The 17,791-nt window shown below is 42.1% G+C and overlaps 2 protein-coding genes across 4 annotated transcripts in view; both read right to left on the bottom strand.

Moving 5' to 3' along the window:
• Nucleotides 1-12,022, bottom strand: part of nrn1la (neuritin 1-like a) — a 78,637-nt gene extending 66,615 nt beyond the window's left edge. Inside the window, exon 1 of one of the 2 annotated variants that reach the window (XM_077569419.1) lies at nucleotides 11,807-12,022. In XM_077569419.1, the coding sequence (XP_077425545.1) occupies nucleotides 11,807-11,849 (43 nt within the window). In that variant the 5' untranslated portion in view covers nucleotides 11,850-12,022. Of the gene's footprint in view, nucleotides 1-5,466; nucleotides 5,545-11,806 lie in introns of those variants that run through there. The other variant, XM_077569420.1, reaches the window with a different exon arrangement.
• A 904-nt stretch (nucleotides 12,023-12,926) lies between these two features.
• Nucleotides 12,927-17,791, bottom strand: part of edc4 (enhancer of mRNA decapping 4) — a 35,301-nt gene continuing 30,436 nt past the window's right edge. For both annotated transcript variants that reach the window (XM_077568483.1, XM_077568482.1), the window contains exons 29-30: nucleotides 17,366-17,529; nucleotides 12,927-14,936 (exon numbers count right to left, since the gene is read on the bottom strand). In XM_077568483.1, coding sequence (XP_077424609.1) covers nucleotides 14,753-14,936; nucleotides 17,366-17,529 — 348 coding nt within the window. In that variant the 3' untranslated portion in view covers nucleotides 12,927-14,752. The remainder of the gene's footprint in view (nucleotides 14,937-17,365; nucleotides 17,530-17,791) is intronic.

Here is a 17,791-nt window from a genome sequence, read left to right as displayed (position 1 = left end):
AGTACTGAACACATATTTTAAAGTTGCATGCAGAACAAGTACAACCCCTTAACGTCTTGAATAAAGCTTGGATGATCTCGCTTTCCATCCCTTGTTAGCCAAGTTGCCAATTTCTAAAGTGGATTTGTGGCTTGGATTCTGTTTCTCTTTTTTGTGCTCAGGCCACAGCCAATTGGCTAATTAGAAAGAAAGAAAGAAAAAAAGAAAGGAAGAAATCATCGCCATCTGGTGGCATCTAGATTCAATGAAGGCCATAGAATTGCATAATAGAATAATTCTAGTATATGGGCATCAATCACTAATGCTAAATGCTATCTTGATTGACACTTAAACAGTTCTAAACAAGTCAATGCAGTGAACTCACCATTATCCAACTTTTTTTTCTAGGTTCCGATAGCAATTGGAAGTCGTTTATCTCGCGCTGGTCACACATTGTAATACTGGAAAGAAATATACTGCTAGAAAGCTCAACTTGTTTTGTAGCGACTGCAGACTGCAGTGCATAGTAGAACTACATTTCCCATGATTCTTAGAGTTCGATGTAAAGGCAAGAAGTAGTTGGAGTTCACTGACTTACATAAGACTTATTGGTACAATTGTATCCCATACACTGTGATATTTTTGCTGTGAAGACAGAAAAAAAATCTTGAAAACGGCACACAGAAATCAATACATTCAAGCTACGAGCAGAAAGGAAAAGGTAATGTAAGAAGGCACTTCCAGGGGCTTCACTTCTCCCAACGGTGAGTAAGCGGCATTGAGGGTCCATTTTTATCTAATGCAGCTTTTCCGTTAGCCCCGCACGGCACGCTACCTACCACACCACACCGCACCTCATGGAACGATACTACACGGCCGCCATCGCATTTCCATTACAGCAGGCGCGCGGCAGGAAGGGGGCAGGATCATTCGAACTGTCCAAGCCAAGCTTGCGCTCCCACAATGCATGCCATAACATTCCACGAGTGAAGTCGCGGCAAAATTGAACCGTATTTACAATTTCATATGGACCACGATCACGATTGGCTCGCAAAGCTTAGCCTCATTCGTTTATTTGTGGCTCGAGCTCTCATTTAAGTGAATGGGAACACATGACCAGGCGAGCGGTTTTACACTCGCGTTTTTTTTTTTTTTATTATAACCACTGCCATTGCAAATACATCCACAAGTACCTTGTAAATTGTAGATATAGTTCAGCGTTGTTGTAAAACATTATCTTTATTCTATATACAGACGCTCCCCTACTTACGAACATTCGAGTTACGAACAACGGTACATACGAACATGTCTGCGCGCATGCGCGCATGTCAAAAAATGTTCGGAAAGAGATGCTGTAAGTTAGATTTTTTATTGCGCACCCTTTTCCGAGTACTGTAGTGCTTCTTTCCGCCGCTAATACCGACGCTTGGCGCTGTGAGAGCTCACCCAGCATTGGAGGCTCAGCAACGTGTCGAGGAGGAGGAAGAAGAAGAAACGCCTGTCGCTCATAGATAAAGCCATCGCACTCTTCGAGCAGCAAGACCCAAATATTGAACGTTGCACAAAGGTTGCAAATCAATTGAATGATGCCATACAGTGCTACCGCATCATTTATGATGAAAAAAGAAGAAAACTGTGCAATCGTAGTTAGATCGCTTCTTTCGGCCAGTTTCTAGTAAATCCTCCAAGGAAGATACTCATCAACCCTCATCTTCTTCTCCGCGACCCTCAACTTCTTCCTACATTGAAGTTACGGAGGAGGAAGTAACTTTTGAAGCCCATTCCAGCGACGACGAAGAACCTCTCATGATATAAAATCCTCCTCTTCCTCCTCCTCCTCCTCCATCAAATCCTTAAGCATCGAGTACATCTTCCAAAAGTAAGTTAAACTTCATTTTATTTATCTTATTACGTACATGTACATACTGTGTGTGTCTCTCGCTCTCTCTCTCTAACATACGTAGTACAGTACTGTACGTATTCTCTTTAAACATAAATTATAATACAAAATATAGCACTGAAGCAACTTACGAACAAATTCACCATACGAACGATCGCTCGGAACGTAACTCGTTCGTAAGTTGGGGAGCGTCTGTACTGTATTTTTATGACTTTGGCGAACACCTCTCTCGCTTAGAACCAGGAAATGGGCGTGTGCCACTGCATTGCTTTGCTGCGTTGCTGTCGGCTAATCACATGACAGGGAACGACATGGCCCCGCTCGGCCCCAGACGACCGACACTGCAGAACCACCACCGAGATGGTTCTAAACATGGATTCTGTTGTAACCGCTCTGCCCCGCTAAAGTCCCATGGAGACGCAAACATCCGGGGGCAAAAAAATCCCGCCATAAGACTTGGTGGCGGAATGAGGAGGTGCAGAAGTGGATCCAAAGAAAGAGGTTAGCTAAGAAGAAAGGGGACACTGAGAGGACTGAAGAAAGTAGACAGGAGTACAGGGAACTGCAGCGTAAGGTGAAAGTAGAAGTGGCAAAGGCCAAACAAGGGGCTTATGATGACTTGTAGGCAAGGTTGGACAGTAAGGAGGGAGAGACTGATCTATACTGGTTGGCCGAAAGGAAAAGAAGTAGTCCGTGCTGCTACATACCATAAGTCCATCCTGTTACCGATTAGATGCGGATACAAATAAGAACGCAAACGTGAATTTGGAAGTCAATAGGAAGGAATTTAACAGTTAAATTCCCTTTTAATTGGTTCATTGTTGAATTGCTATGACAGCTGTGTGATAGGCATTCACATGGTAAAAAAAAAAACGGGACACCAGGACGGGACCTGCATAATATCGGGACAAAACAGTGAGTTAGGCGAAATCTGCCAGGACCGAGGCTCAAAACCAGGACTGTCCCGGACAAAATAGGATGTCTTGGTCACCCTAACTACCCGTTGACAAAGATTGACTAGCGATTAAATTTGGTGAAATGTATTGTATATTTAACCGTCCGTCCGTCTTCTTCCGCTTATCCGGGGTCGGGTCGCGGGGGCAGCAGCTTTAGCAGGGAAGCCCAGACTTCCCTCTCCCCAGCCACTTCAGCCAGCTCATCCGACGGGACCCCAAGGCGTTCCCAGGACAGCCGAGAGACATAGTCTCTCCAGCGTGTCCTGGGTCGTCCCCGGGGCCTCCTGCCGGTAGGACATGCCCGGAACACCTCCCCAGGGAGGCGTCCAGGAGGCATCCGAACCAGATGCCCGAGCCACCTCAACTGGTTCCTCTCAACGTGAAGGAGCAGCGACTCGACGCTGAGTCCCTCTCGGATGACCGAGCTTCTCACCCTATCTCTAAGGGAGAGCCCGGCTACCCTGCGGAGGAAACTCATTTCGGCCGCTTGTATCCGGGATCTTATTCTTTCGGTCACGACCCACAGCTCGTGACCATAGGTGGTTGTATATTTAACCGTCTCGGCTTTAATGTTGGAAATCTGGCCACCCTAAGCTAGACCCCTTGTGGTGCTCAAGCACCTGCCCCTTTTGCCCTGGATAAGAAAGGTGTCCTGTCGACAGCCACTCAAAGTGTGAACTAAACATACAATATTTTATAATTACAGCATCCTGGCCAAAACTCTGTTCAACCAGAGTGAACTTCTTAAAAAAATATTCCAAAAGAAAAAGTTGGTGCTCCTCATCCTCTCTTTACCGCCTTTGTATGCTTTATTTTAATTCAATTTATTCAGAGCGGTTTTGCTAGTTTTACGAAACAAATCTGTAGAAGGGACGACAAAAAAAAAAAAAAAAAAATCAAGGGTGATTCATACTTCAGAAACTGAAGGAGCATACTTAAACTCATGAAAGAAGCAGTCAAGGTCTTAATTCATTTTCAAATAAGATGTGATATTGTGTATACAAGTTTCCAAACAACCCATGTGTGTCAGCCCTAACCCGTGTGTGTGTGTGTACTGTTTGTGTAGACGTATTTCTCTAACAAATACCATTAACGAAGTACCACCAGAGCATGACTCTCCACTACTTTTCACTTAATAATACTGGGCATGAATATTCATTCACACGCATGTACTTGGTACAAATGCCGTATCTCGCTCTTTCTCTCTCACACGACACACACACAAACACGTGCACGCTCAAGTGTGAGAGATTAATAAAATTAGACTGATTATAAAAGAGGACAACTCCACTTTACTTTGTGCGCGCTTGCTGCAATTCTATAATACTCTTACACATGTGTACATAGTACAGAAACAGCATTTAGTCAATTTACTTATGTTAAATCTTATTGTACAATATAATCTGTCACTCCAAGCATGTGTGCTACAACTCTCACCCAAAATCTGCTGGGATGTACTCTAAGCCCCACAACCTTGACCCTAATTACAAGTGGCAAAAAGTAGTGGACGGAATACAATTTATTAATCAAGTGACCGTTATTACATTGGATGTATCTTACATCCTGGATCTCATCGTAGTCTGCCGGTTTCTTTAACGAGGTGTTTGTTGAGTATGCGCGTTGCTGTTGCACCCGCTCACAATTTACAATCACGCTCCCACCAAGTCTGCAGAGGTTATATGTAAGGGTATTAAGAAGTGAAAACCGTGGTCATTCAAGGTCAATGCTCTCATCATTTTATGTGGCGTGCACACACAGATTGAAAAAGGTGTACTATTTTGTCTTGGGAGCCAGGAACACGAGTGTTGTAATATGGTAGAGGTTGAGCCAAAGGACAAGTGAAGAAAGCAGCCGTAAGAGAGAAGCTACAGGAAGACGGGATGCAGCCACAGAGATCGCAACCCGTATTTATGAAGCCTGCCGCTAAAAAAGGCAGGACATCATGGGTCACTCACTCGTCACATCCACTTTAATGTGATTTAAAGCCAAAGAAGGAATTGCAGAAAAGCTCTTAATCGTTGAAAATAAAATGGACAGGGAAAGAGGTGAATGGAGGGAGAGGGCGTAGATTGCTTACAAAGTAGGCTCTGTAATTAGTTGAATGTTGTTTAGCTTGAATTTGTATTTTGCTTTTCAATCTTGTTGATTTGACCTTTGGTCTCTTTAAGACACCTTTAATCGGTCAGGTCTGCTGTTGTGCCACAGTCTTCTTTTCAGATAAATCTTATTTCGTCCAAAAACAAAAACGATTCCTGAAATGGATTTGCCATCTTTAATTCCTGAATGTATGAGGCTCATACCCATTTTGAAAGACACATAATAGGCCATTTAAAAAGTTTGGCTTGTACAGTATGCTTCCGTAGAGCTGGACTCACACCCAAAATCTCAATTTGCCATTCGTGTTTTTTTTTTACGTCGGCAAATGATGTTCAAACAAAGTGACATATATTCTGGAAAAGCATGTAACAGTCCAACAACTGAAAAATCAAATTTGATCGAAATGGTAAATGGAGTACACTGACACAGCGCTTTTATCTTCAGCAGACGTTTAAGGCCTAGATACACCAATCCGGCGTCGGCACGTCGTGTAGAAAAATTATGTTAATACACACCGTATCAGCTATTACGTACCTTCAGCGCATGCGTGAGAAGTAATTACCCTCCATACCATCGGCGGCGGTAGTCATTATTCCTAAAGGCAACCGGAAACCTCTTTACAGGAGCAGGATATAAAAACGTAAACAACACATACCGGTCACTTTTACTAATTACAAACAGTTACTATACTTCTCAAGTATAAAAGTAAATCCTACCTGCTATATCCAGTCTCGTCCCCCTGTCATACCTTTTTCGGCATACCCTTTAACGGTAATATCATACGATGCTGGTCCCTCTTGAACCAAAGAGACAAAGTCATCTACCCGATCTTCTGTCCAGACAGACATTGTACGTTCAAATGCGGAGGGCACACCAGGGTGACGATGTGCAAATTGGGCGGGGGGAAAAAAGGTTCAGGCTTTCCATCAGTACTGTTTGTCCGAGTTCATCACTTCCTCTTCTTGCCCCGCTGATTCGCTAGCTAACAGCCAATCACAGTGATCAAATGCCCCGACGCCGATTCAACATGTTGAATTTGTTAAAAACGCCCACCCAACGTATTCCAACTCGATCCGACTTTACGACAGAAATGTATACACTGATCAGACGGCGCATACCGTTGACCCAACGTTGTCGGATTGGTGTCCCTAGGCCTTTAAGAAAGCCATATCTCAATGACAGCGTACGTTTAAAAAGCCGTATCTCAATGACGAAATGCGGAATTTTCTGACGAATGACGAAAGCACTGACAGACGCCTATTTCACCGCATATTCGGCGAATGCTTCACAATGTGAAGCCATCGACGAACATAAACTTGCTCCAGTCGGTGTTCAGTACGTATATTTTTTCCGAGTCTTCGCGTTATTGTGCAAAAGGTGGGCATCTTAACGGAAGTACCCGGCTCTGGCTCCGGCTTACTTAACTCATTCACTGCCATTGACGGCTATAGACATCAAAAATTCATTTTAACATTTCTATTAGTTTAACATTTTTCCCACTTTTGTTAACAAGAGTATGAAAATGAAAACCTAGAATTTTTTTAATTGTATTAGAACAGATATAAAATTTGTGATTAATCGTGAGTTAACTAGTGAAGTCATGCGATTAATTACGATTAAAAATGGTAATCGCCTGACGCCCCTAATTTTTAATAATTGATTATTTAAAAAAAAAAAAGATGATTAAAAATGGGGGAAAAAAATATTGCAATTATTTTATTTTATTTTTTTAAAGAAAAAAATATTAAAAATGCAGGTGATTAAAAAAAATTGTATCTTAATTAATCGCATGACTCCACTAGTTAACTCATGATTAATCACAAATTTTATATCTGTTCTAAATGAACAAAAAAAAAATCCAAATTGTCAACAAAAGTGGAAAAAAATGTTTAACTAAAAGAAATAGTTCAAATGAATTTATGACGTCTATAGTCGTCAATGGCAGTGAATGAGTTAATATGCTAACGTCATGACACACCCTTCTTCAAGACTTCTGGCTCTGTCTCAATTGGGTATATGCCACGGACTTCCGTAAGTCACACACCCGCGCTGTTTTCGTCCTATAGGCAGTGTCCCAATACTCGCACTTCCGGCGAAAGTGACGTGTAGTGTGCAGGTCACTTTTGTACACGTCTGGGCCGTGTTATAGAACTCAGGTGATGACAGACCGCGATGGTCATGTTTTCTTCCCGTCTTAAATTTGTCATTATTGCTACGTTATGCAAGCATTAGTTTAGTGCTCAGTTTGTACATTTGACATCAGGCACGCCGTTAGACAGCCAAGGGTCCTTTGGCGCACCATTTTAAGTCAGACATCTAAACAGCTAAGGGTCCTAAAAAGAGGAAGTATTGAGTCCGTTTGGCTTTGCGCACTGCGCAGCGGTTTTTGCGGCAGTTACGACCATCTGCACATACTACAGTTGTGCTTGAAAGTCTACATACCTTTTGGGGTTTGTAAACGTATGAGTGCACTGTATGGTGAGACAAAAGATGAATGCCCATAAAGTCAAAAATACTGTGGCAATTGTTTTCATATTTTCAGAGGTTGAAGTTGACATGAGTAGAGATGTCAGTGTGAATTTTGGTGAGGATCCATAGCAACTGAGTTTGGCTTTAGCTACAGGTGCTTGTACTCAACCAGCATGTAAACAAGGTCATTATGAGAAGCACCTGTGGCTAAAGCCAAACTCTGGCAGGGTTTTTACTTTCTTGATCTGGGGCCTCATGTACTAAGACTTGCGTGGCTTTCATACTTTTCGTACCATATCCAGAAAATGTCGCACGCATGAAAACAAATCCAGACGTACGAATGTGTGCGTATGTACTAATCCAAGCGCATTCCTTTCATACATCTCAATCAATGTGGAAATGTTAGAGTACCAGACTCCTCCCACGCCGTACATAAATATGCAAATTAGTATAAACAGGGCTTGCGGGTGGGAATAATTACGATGCATGATAAGAAAATCACATTATAAAGCATGAGGCACAAATGAAAAAACAACAACTATGTGAGCACAACTGTATTTGTGGCGACATTAGTGAGGAGAAGATAACATAACAAGCAATGCCAAGCACACTGAGTGAATGTTGACGATGACGGAAGGGTGTCCCGGCTGTTGACGATTGATGAATGGTGGACGCTCAAAATTCATTGACGCGCCCACCTCTGCTTATCTTATTTGAACGTATCGGAGTGTAGCCTAAACCGGCACGTTGATGCAGCATTAGCAACACACGGAAAGGTTAACCTTTTTAATTTAAAATAACTTACTTTAAGGTTCCTGCACCGTACCCTGGCCAATAGCAGAACTCAGGATGTTCTTTTCCTCTTTGTTGCCATTTTAAATCCATCCCCGCTGTGTTGTACTAGCCTTGTCCTAGCTAGAGCTAAGCTACTTCGTCCCTCAGGTTTGGTGTCCACCTTTTGTTTTTGTTTTTTTGTTTGTAGCAAGGTGCTGATACACTACCTAGCTGGGCTTTATTGACTAATTATTGAACAGGCTGGCTAAATATTCACATACACACGCAACTACTTTCGGGTGTACATTGGAATAAAAAGAAGAAAGAAGAAAAAAACACATATGCAGCTTTCATGCATTTGCACTCCCCACAGACACTTCACACATACATTCCGTTCTGACAACAATGAGCCGCTCTGGCTTGAATCCGAAAATTCTGATTTAGCGTTCGTCTTCAACGGCCAATTTGCGACTCAATTTGAGGCAACACCGATTCGTGCCTGTAAAGGCTTTTGAGGCTGCACATACAGTATATTGTACTTCATTGCTTTTATTAAACCATAAAATGTGCCCACTATGTATATTGCGTGCATGCATTTTAGCAAAAGAGACTGACATTTTTGCTACATAATCCACAGGTATATAATGTACATGAAATGATCAGAGGTTGGCATTCCGTCAACATTCACAGAAACCCGTCAGTGACGGCCATCCATTTTGCGGACGATTCACGAATGACGGGAAACTTTGGTAAATTGATGGACCGAGCATTGCTGGAAGTGGGTTTTCGTCTGTCAATCATCAATATCCGGGTCAGTACCAACGGACCTTCTCAGTCAGTCAATGACTGACGCCCACTTTGTAAACGCACCGCAGAGCATTTCCACTTCTTTCCTGGGACTGCGACCAAGCCACTCTTTTTTTTTTTTTCTCCTACGGTGATCAAGTAAACACTTGACAAGGTATGCTAACTTCCTTACACATCATTCTCCAAGCCTTCTCTTTTTTGGCTCTGTCCCAATACTGATAGCTGGCCATGTTGTAGAGCTCGGGTGACTACAGACCGTCATGAGCATATTTTGCTCCCGTTGTAAACCCCTCGTTAATTGCTTCGTTTATACAAGCATTAGTTTAGTGCTTAATTTGTTTGTTTGACATCAGGCACAATGGCAGGTTGACAGTTAAGGGTCTTTTGGTGTGCCATTTTGAGTGTGACATTAGTGAATAAAAGAATAGTAATATAAACAATGTCAAGCGGAAAACAGTGGTCAGAAAATGTAATTCAGCATGATGAAGCGTGGTTAAAATAACGTTGACGGACTGCGCCCATGAAATGTACTGTCGGTCCTAAATTGGGCGCCATGGTGGAAGTGCGGTTAAAATAACATTGGCGGATTGATGGATATAGTTTGGTTCGGCTCAAAATAGTGACACGACTGTTGATAATTTCCGAATGACGGACGCTCAAAATGAATTCATGCGCCCACCTGTGAAAAAAACAAAACTGCAATTTTGTATTGTTGTAAAACTGTACTTGGCAGCGGCTAGTTGGGTCTCGCTAGCTTGAAACTCAAAGATGTATTTTTGGTATGTGTGAAAAGCTTATACGCATTTTGATTGGCTTTTATCTGTGACATTGCTTTACCGTGCAGATCCAGCAGCCGAGACATCGGACGCTTACGAAAAGTAGTTGGCTGAACTCAACACACAAAGTGAAAATTTCCGACAGGTTCGGCCGAGTCGTTCAGTGTGTGGCAGACTTGACACAACTTTAATGCACCCTGAAAACTGTGCACCGATCATTGCGTTAGGAGAAGGAGGTGGAAAAGTATCGGAAACAGTGAGGGGAGAAGATTGCAGGGACAGCAAAGTAAACGCCCCGCTTGACCTTTACAAGGGTTTAAATGAAAAAAACTTCCCCTTGCAGTGTCTGTGCTGCAGTTGAAAAAGAGCACCAGGGAACATGTGGGAGGAAAAGACATACTGTGAATGTTCTCAAGGGGGAACAATTAAAATATAATCCTCCGCTCACCAGTGGACAGCTATTAATGTAATTTTGGGGTCTCTTATGATGACTGCAAAAAAATCTCAATAAAATTGCCCCCCTTCCCCTCTTGATAATCCGATTCAGCATATGCCGGTAAACTGATCTGTGAAGTCAAACTGATTTTATGCATGCATCATAGCTGCAGCGTAGTGTGCTATGGGTGCTTATGGTAATTTAAACATGCCTTAAATGAAAATATATTTTTCTCCTGCTGCGTGAATTAGTTAACAATGCAATTTGTTCCACTTTCCTCATTATGGTTATAGGTGAGTTACAGTCTATCTCCTCTGATTTAAGGTGAGAACAAACTGAACACTCACATATACTTACCTGTAAAGTATAACAATTTTTGTGTCTTCATTGACCCTATTGTACATGTTTTTGGAATGTGAGATCTGAGGGAAACCGGCACAAACCAAAGGCCGGAGTCGATATTTGAACTTTGATGCTACAATGATGTCCATCCGTTCATCAATCAAGCCCCAGACTAGATTGAATCATAAATCATGAGTCAAGCCAAGTGGGCAAGAAAGATAAATGTGTTGGTTTGGGTTCACATAAGTGTGTGTAGTATTTTACAGCTTGTTATGAACCTCCGCTTGTGACTACAAGAAGAAAACCAACAGGCAAGCTCCAGAACATGAATGGTCTGATAAATTGCACAGTAAAAAACACAAGGCCGCTCTAAGACTACCCAGGGATAATATCTGGTATTTCTACAAAAGACACGGACACAATCAAAGAACCCAAAGAAATCCCGCATAAGGGCAGGGTGAACACGCAAAGCCCGCACAGGAAGACCAATGCAACTTTGAATCCAGAACCACGGTGCTGAATACTAAATTAAACAAGTTAACATGCAAATATTTGGTCTCTCTCACACTCACACAGTACACAACTCTATTAATGTGACAAAGATTGAGTGACACTGGCTGTCAGAGGGCTTTTTGTGAGGAAAGACGAAAGGGAAAGAGAAGATGGAAGAAGAGGAGGAGGAGGGGGACAGATGCTATTCATTCATTTATCTCCAGCTTAGAACTTTGTTTGTTCCCTCTAACCCCTGGCGTCTCGCTCCCGTGGGACGCCTCTCCACCCTCCTTCCGCATCTTCATTCCACCGACAGCAGCATGACAAGATCATAATGATGACATATGAGCATTTAGCGCACGTATCTGACTTTAACATGGAATACATTCCGCGTGAGGTGATGCCACTGAGTTATTGGACTAAAGTTGAACAGCGGTTAATAAAGGCGCATGCGCCAACTTGATTTCGGCTGATGGGTCGGAAGTGTGACAGTCCGGATAAAAAGGATCTAAAATTCCACTCAAGTTATATGAGTCAGCATCTATTTGCAGCGAGACGCTGCTAGGTGTGTCCTACAAGATCCACGCATGCACACGCGACTTCAAATCTATTTCGAAATCGATTGAACATCGTGACGTAGCCTACTTGTGGGTGATCACATGTTGCCTGCAGCAAAGTGCTGCCGGGGATGGACACTTGACGAGGAACTTGTCTTGAGTCAAGAAGTGGTTGACTCTAGATTACATTTACAAAAGGTTATTTGGAGTTCAGTACTTACGCAGAAGGAAAGCAACAGGCACGAAGAAGCACGCAGAGTTCATGATGTTGAAACGTGTCCCGCAACCACGCAGAAGACTCCCGACGCTTTGTTGAAGATCAAATAAAGTCAGTTGCTAGTGTCTGTTAAAAAGGTTTCGCTCCTATGTTTGGTGCAGCGCTATAGTCCGAAGTGAGAGAGGATGCACGGTGCGCTCCTCTGATGGGGAGTGAGAGTGTGTCTGTGGACTGGAGAGGGAGAGGAGACGAGAAGAGGCGATGGGAGGACGGAGCACGAGCACATCTGCTCTAAACAGATGGTGTTGATGTGGGCAAACTTATCTGACAGTGACAGCATTTCGATTCTCGAACCGGTTTTGTCTCGGTTACGAAATAATTCAAGAGGTGATAGTTTAATGAGGTTTCGCTTTTAATGCTTGTGGCGCCATCAACTACAAGAACCGAAAATTAAGCGTAGAATTGCGCTTGTAAATAATTTAGTAAAATAAATTAGATTGCACATTTATAAGTCAAGAATGGGCCGCACCATTCATTAACAGTTTAAATTAACTCAGGAATTAATGGTTAAAATAATGATTTTTTTTTACCACATTTGAACAAGCGTGAATGTTCCAACTCGGTCATGTGCGTGTTCTCATTCGAGTCCTGATGGCTGATATATCTAAAGATCCTGGACTGGTCGCTGTGCAATATCATGCTTGGGGTGACCAGACATCCCGTTTTAAACAGCCAGCTGTGGGGGAAAAAAAGTTGTATAATGGTGAGCGCGATGACTTATTTACAGCTGTTGAACTGTCAACCAAGAGAGATTTAACATTAGCTAATAACATAATTGACTATCGATTCAATTTGTTATAGTTTCCTGGTTAGAATTTATTGTACATTTGATTTTCAGCAAAATTGTAGTGTCCGGTTAAAAAAAAAAAAATCTGGTAACCCTACCTATGTGGCATGCATTCACGTGAATTTATATACAGTATTGTATTAAAATTCACCTTTCTGACTTCTCTGAGGTTTGTTTACGTGTGAAATGCTCCACTTAGTATTCCCGACTTCAAAGAATGAAGCAGCCAACACTTTCAAGAGCAGTTGAACCAGCTGAACACGCCACAATACATCAATTCAACAGTTGTTTGTATTTTATTCCAAACGTTTAAAGTAAAATAAACTGTAAAAGATCCAAACAGCAAACCGAACAGTTCAAAGAACACAACACGCAAGCTTCAGTTGAGTTCGCACTCAGGGTGAAGCAGAAGTCAAACTATATTCTCTTGAGATGCGGAACCGAAGAGACCAAGATGATAGTAGTCAAAATAGTGTTTCTCACTTCCGAGCATCCAAATTTGTGGCAACATGGATTCTAAATGTTGACTATACAAGTTTGTCTGTTTGAGTCTGACTTTACAAGTCACCACAAACTGCCTATTAATGTCAAATACATGTACATGTCAATACAGACAAGATTTATGGGGGTAATGCTTCCTTACTAGAGCTTCCTGAAAGGCCTAAACAGGATCAAACATCCATGGAACACAAGATAAAATGCAGTAAGGCACTTGTTAGACAACTCCCAATTCAAATTTAAACATAAATGTCAAAATTGCAGGTCTTTTTTTGTCAGCAAAACAGTGACCAGTGGGCAAACTTGCTTGTAAATAAGTTGTACACAAAAGGTAAATGAGGAACATGAGCTAACAGAGCTTGTAGTGCCAAATGGGCAGCAAATGGGGAATGCACTTCAATCAGGTGCTGCCTCCTAAAGCCCGCGATAAGCAACTGCACGTCAAGTTTTCCCAACAGAAATCTTCTGATCAAATGTCAGTAACAAATGTCGAGTTTGTAATACTTTTTCAGTGGTTTCACAATTCTAAACAAGTGTACATGGTTGAACAAAGACATTTTTCTATGTATTAAAAAAAAAAAAACATGAAAAAACATGGGCCTGAATAGTCAGACGACTTTAGTTTCTCTGGACGGCTTCAGCATGAAAGCGACACACTTTGTGAAAGAGGATCTTGAAGCATTCTATGTGGTCGTTACTGTTTAAATGTGTGTGTATTCCCCTTGCATCCTGCAGGGAGCCATAGTGGAATGATTTGAGGGGGAAAAGGCCAGTTATGATTTTTATTATTACTACTTCCAAAAGAGGATGAAACTAAAATCTTCCAGGAAGCAAACTGGCTCTATTGGGCAAAAAGTCCAACTTCCTTTGGCATTGGACGTCACATTTGTTTGACATTAGCTCATTTGTATATTTAAAAAACAAAAAAAACAACAACAAAAAAAAAAACTAATCTACAACGGATAACGAATCCTGAACTTTTTCAGAGACTGTTTGGCTTGAGGAACCTGGAAGTGACAAAAACTCAATGGTTTGGCGACGTCGGCCACTGAGATGAACATTCTTTAAGTCATATGCACACTTGCACAAAGAAATTGCAAAACACTCGTTGTCTTCAATGGTAACCTGGGAAATCTGGAAAACGTAAGTTTAAAAAGAAAAGAAAAGAAAAATAAGATCTTTTTAGAAACTGGAAGCTTACTACAATCTTATTCATAGAAACCTATTGAATTGCACTCGATGGAAAAAAGAAAAAGTGTTTTTAGATTTGACACGTGGCTTTGACGAGGGTTGACGGAATTGGAGGAAAAATAGCGATAGTAACCTCCTTGAACTCAAAACTGCCTATTATTCACAACCCAAGCCATTAGAGTACCTCGGTTCCTCTGCTGCTATAGCCTCTACGTTCCATCGTTTTCATCTCCCAGGTGCAGCAGTAACATTTTTAACTGTCTTCTCACCAAGAACATGAAAAGTGAGTAGACTGAAATTGCCCTTGAATATTACAAAGGATCGAGTTCTCCTCTACATTCCTGGAGGCATTCAAAAAGCGACTCAATGTTATCTGTTCAAAAACCCTTTCTTCAGAATGTGATTTAAAATTAACTAATGGTTGACAAGTCCTTGGAGCATCATCATGAGGCGTCGCGCTCTCTTGGTCAGGGGGCTGTGTGGGTCCTGCTGCATGAATGCGAAGAGCTTCGGTCTGACCTGGGTCAGCACGGAGGCCATGTGATCTCTCGTTCGAGGATCACCGTGGTCCAGATTCATCAAAGCGTCCTCCAAGTAGCTGCACGTGGGAGCCAGAGCAAAACTTGGATTAGAAGGACAGTCAATGATAAAAGATACCTTCTATAAAATCCCTCTTACAGGCAAAGGCAAGAGAGAGACGGCACAAAAGGCAATTTCGATGGTTGCCTGTTAACACCTTCAGTCACTTAAGCTTCAATGTCAAGCACTGTCCTTGATGGCTTTCCTGGCTTCCAGCTCACTTGTGTTAATGAATATTTTGTGTTTTTACATAAAAATAAAAAAAACTGCAGTGGGTTGTCACCTGCAGCTGCGCCCTCTCCTCCTGCCACCCTGCATCTCGCTTTGCAATCAATTGTTACTGTCAGACATCTGGTGGCGTGAGTGTCCACCACCTTCACTGTCTTAACAGTTTAAGTGAACATTCATCTCTATGGACACACCCTGCCCCTTCCCCATCTATAGCGCCAGCTGGCACCCAGTCAGGCCTACACAACAATGCACAACAACCATAATCAAACTCTCTTTTCTTGATATTTAATAGAGTTGGAAGTTTGGAATAAGAACACACTGTAGCAAATCCCTTAAATCCTAAATGCGAGCAGGATCCGCTAAATATTACTACAGTTCCTCCGGAGATTTTCAGCAGTGATCTAGTTGGTAAGCTCAACAGGACAAGGCTGTGCAGTGTCTCCACTCTGAGCTAATAAAATGTCATAATGAACCACGCCCTCCTCCTCGACGGGGCCATAGCCCAGCTGCAAACCAGAAAGGTGTCACAACTCTGCACCAGGCTGTAAAGAGACATTGCTTTGCTAAGGGAATCGTTTGACTGCGAGAACGGCAGAAGGGTAGAAAGGATGCACACATTCAGAGGCGAAGGGGACATAAAGATGGTTAGGTAGACGCTCTCAGAAGAGACATTAAATACCTAGAGGAAAGACAGCCAGCATAAGGAAAGCAAAGAAAAGATATAGTGGACATGCAACACTGAACAAGCCCAATCCAAAGCAACAAGGGCAAAATAATTTTTTTTCACACAATTATGTCTAAATCTCAGCCTGGCATGGAGCAAAGCACAAAAAAACGCAAGGTTGAGCAGTTTAACACTTAAGTGGGAGGCAGAGACGTTGAGCCCAATTCAGATTCTGCTGTATCACCTTGTGCGGTTGATTTCAACCTTTTCGAAGCAGAGTACCCCTACGATGCTCGTGTTCTCATTCTCATGACATTAACATTTTATTGAAAGAAAGGTGATTTGATATTACATTTATACTTATGTATCAAAAAAAAAAAAAATACATTTAAGAAATCAAACAATTGAAGTACGTTTTAAAACCAACAGCTTTTCAAGTGAAAAATTCCCACCCCAGGAGCAAGGGCTGCACAATATATCGAAAAAAATATCGATATTGCGATATTGGACCATGCAATATGTTAATCGCAAGGACATGCAATAAGTTTCATATGGAATTTTATGCTTTTGACCAGTCAGCCACCAACTAAAATTCACTCTAAAAACAGTTGGGTCAAAAGTGACCCAATTATTACTCATTCTAGAGCAGAAGTGGGCATCGACGGCATCAGCAAGCTCTGCATAAGCCTGATAACGATCCTGTTGATTGGAATTAGCTTGTGTTGGAAGTGAGAAACCTCTTAAACCTGCAGGACTCCGGCCCTCGAGGACAGAGATTGCCCACCTCTGTTCTAGAGTGATGTGCGCCGCCTTCCAACACTAAAAAAACAGTTGGGTCAAAAATGGTTAGTTGGGTTATTTTTTTATTGGGTTATTTTTGATTAGGTGTTGGGTCAAAAATTGTTGTTAAAAAAAACCAACTATGGGTCAAAAATGGACTGATCCTCTACTTGGGTCGATTTGACTCAACTTTGGGCCAAGAAATGGGTCGTGTAAAATAACTTATAAATATTGGTCAGATCCTTTACTTGGGTCCCAAAAATTGGGTAATTTTGTGTTTTCCTTTATTGGCGATCGAACGTGATTTCTGTATGAAGTTGTTTTGTTGATTTTGGTTGCAATTGTTTACGCCGGCAATAAGAACGGCAGGCAACGGGAAAAACTTCAAAATAAAAGTGTTTCTTGGCATTGTGCTCCACATATTACTTTGTATGGGAAGGTTTATTTTGAAATTGGCCTTCTCTCCGCATTGGCGATGTTTTGCCAGACATGTCCAATATTCCCCACAAGTACACTGTTTACTTCGCTGGATTTGATATTGCGGTGGTGGCTCTTACGCCGGAAATCCGGAGTATTTTAAGCCCTGTACATGACGCTCGTTCTGATTGACGAAAGGAATATATCCCCCCCCCTGTGATTCCTGAATGAAATTCCATTCGGATTCAGCCTTTTCATTCCGATTGAGGTTTTCATCCCGTTTGGCCGTTCTGATTCATTATTCTAATCGGAATACAAGCCGCCATGTAAACCAGGCTACTGTCTCTGTGCCCTACCTGATTTTGAGCTCAGAGTGAGTGTTGAGGTTGGATGAGAGCTGTTGTATGAGTGACAACAGCACAGGCTGGCTGAGAGGGCACGGCTGTTGTCCAAACACCTGCTGGGAGTCGATGGTCTCGCACACGTACAAGACCAAGTTCAGGTCTGTTGCTGACAAAGCCTGGGTGGGAGTAACAAGGTTATATTATTCAGATGAAAACTATTTCAAGAATCTTTGATGCCCTCAATCCCAGACCTGTCCATGCCATACATAGAGCCCCCTCCACTCCAAAAAAATAAGTGAACACCAGATGCCAGTACTCAGGGTTTCAATTTGGCCACGAGTAGTGCACTTTTTTATTGAAGAATGGACTGAAAAGCTTTACCTGCCCATCACTATTCTTGAGATTTGTCAATTTAAGGAAACTATTTTGTAATTTATG

The sequence above is a fragment of the Vanacampus margaritifer genome, chromosome 6, assembly GCF_051991255.1.
Source record: "Vanacampus margaritifer isolate UIUO_Vmar chromosome 6, RoL_Vmar_1.0, whole genome shotgun sequence".
Classification (NCBI taxonomy): domain Eukaryota; kingdom Metazoa; phylum Chordata; class Actinopteri; order Syngnathiformes; family Syngnathidae; genus Vanacampus; species Vanacampus margaritifer.
This window is presented reverse-complemented; position numbering and strand designations above follow the sequence as displayed.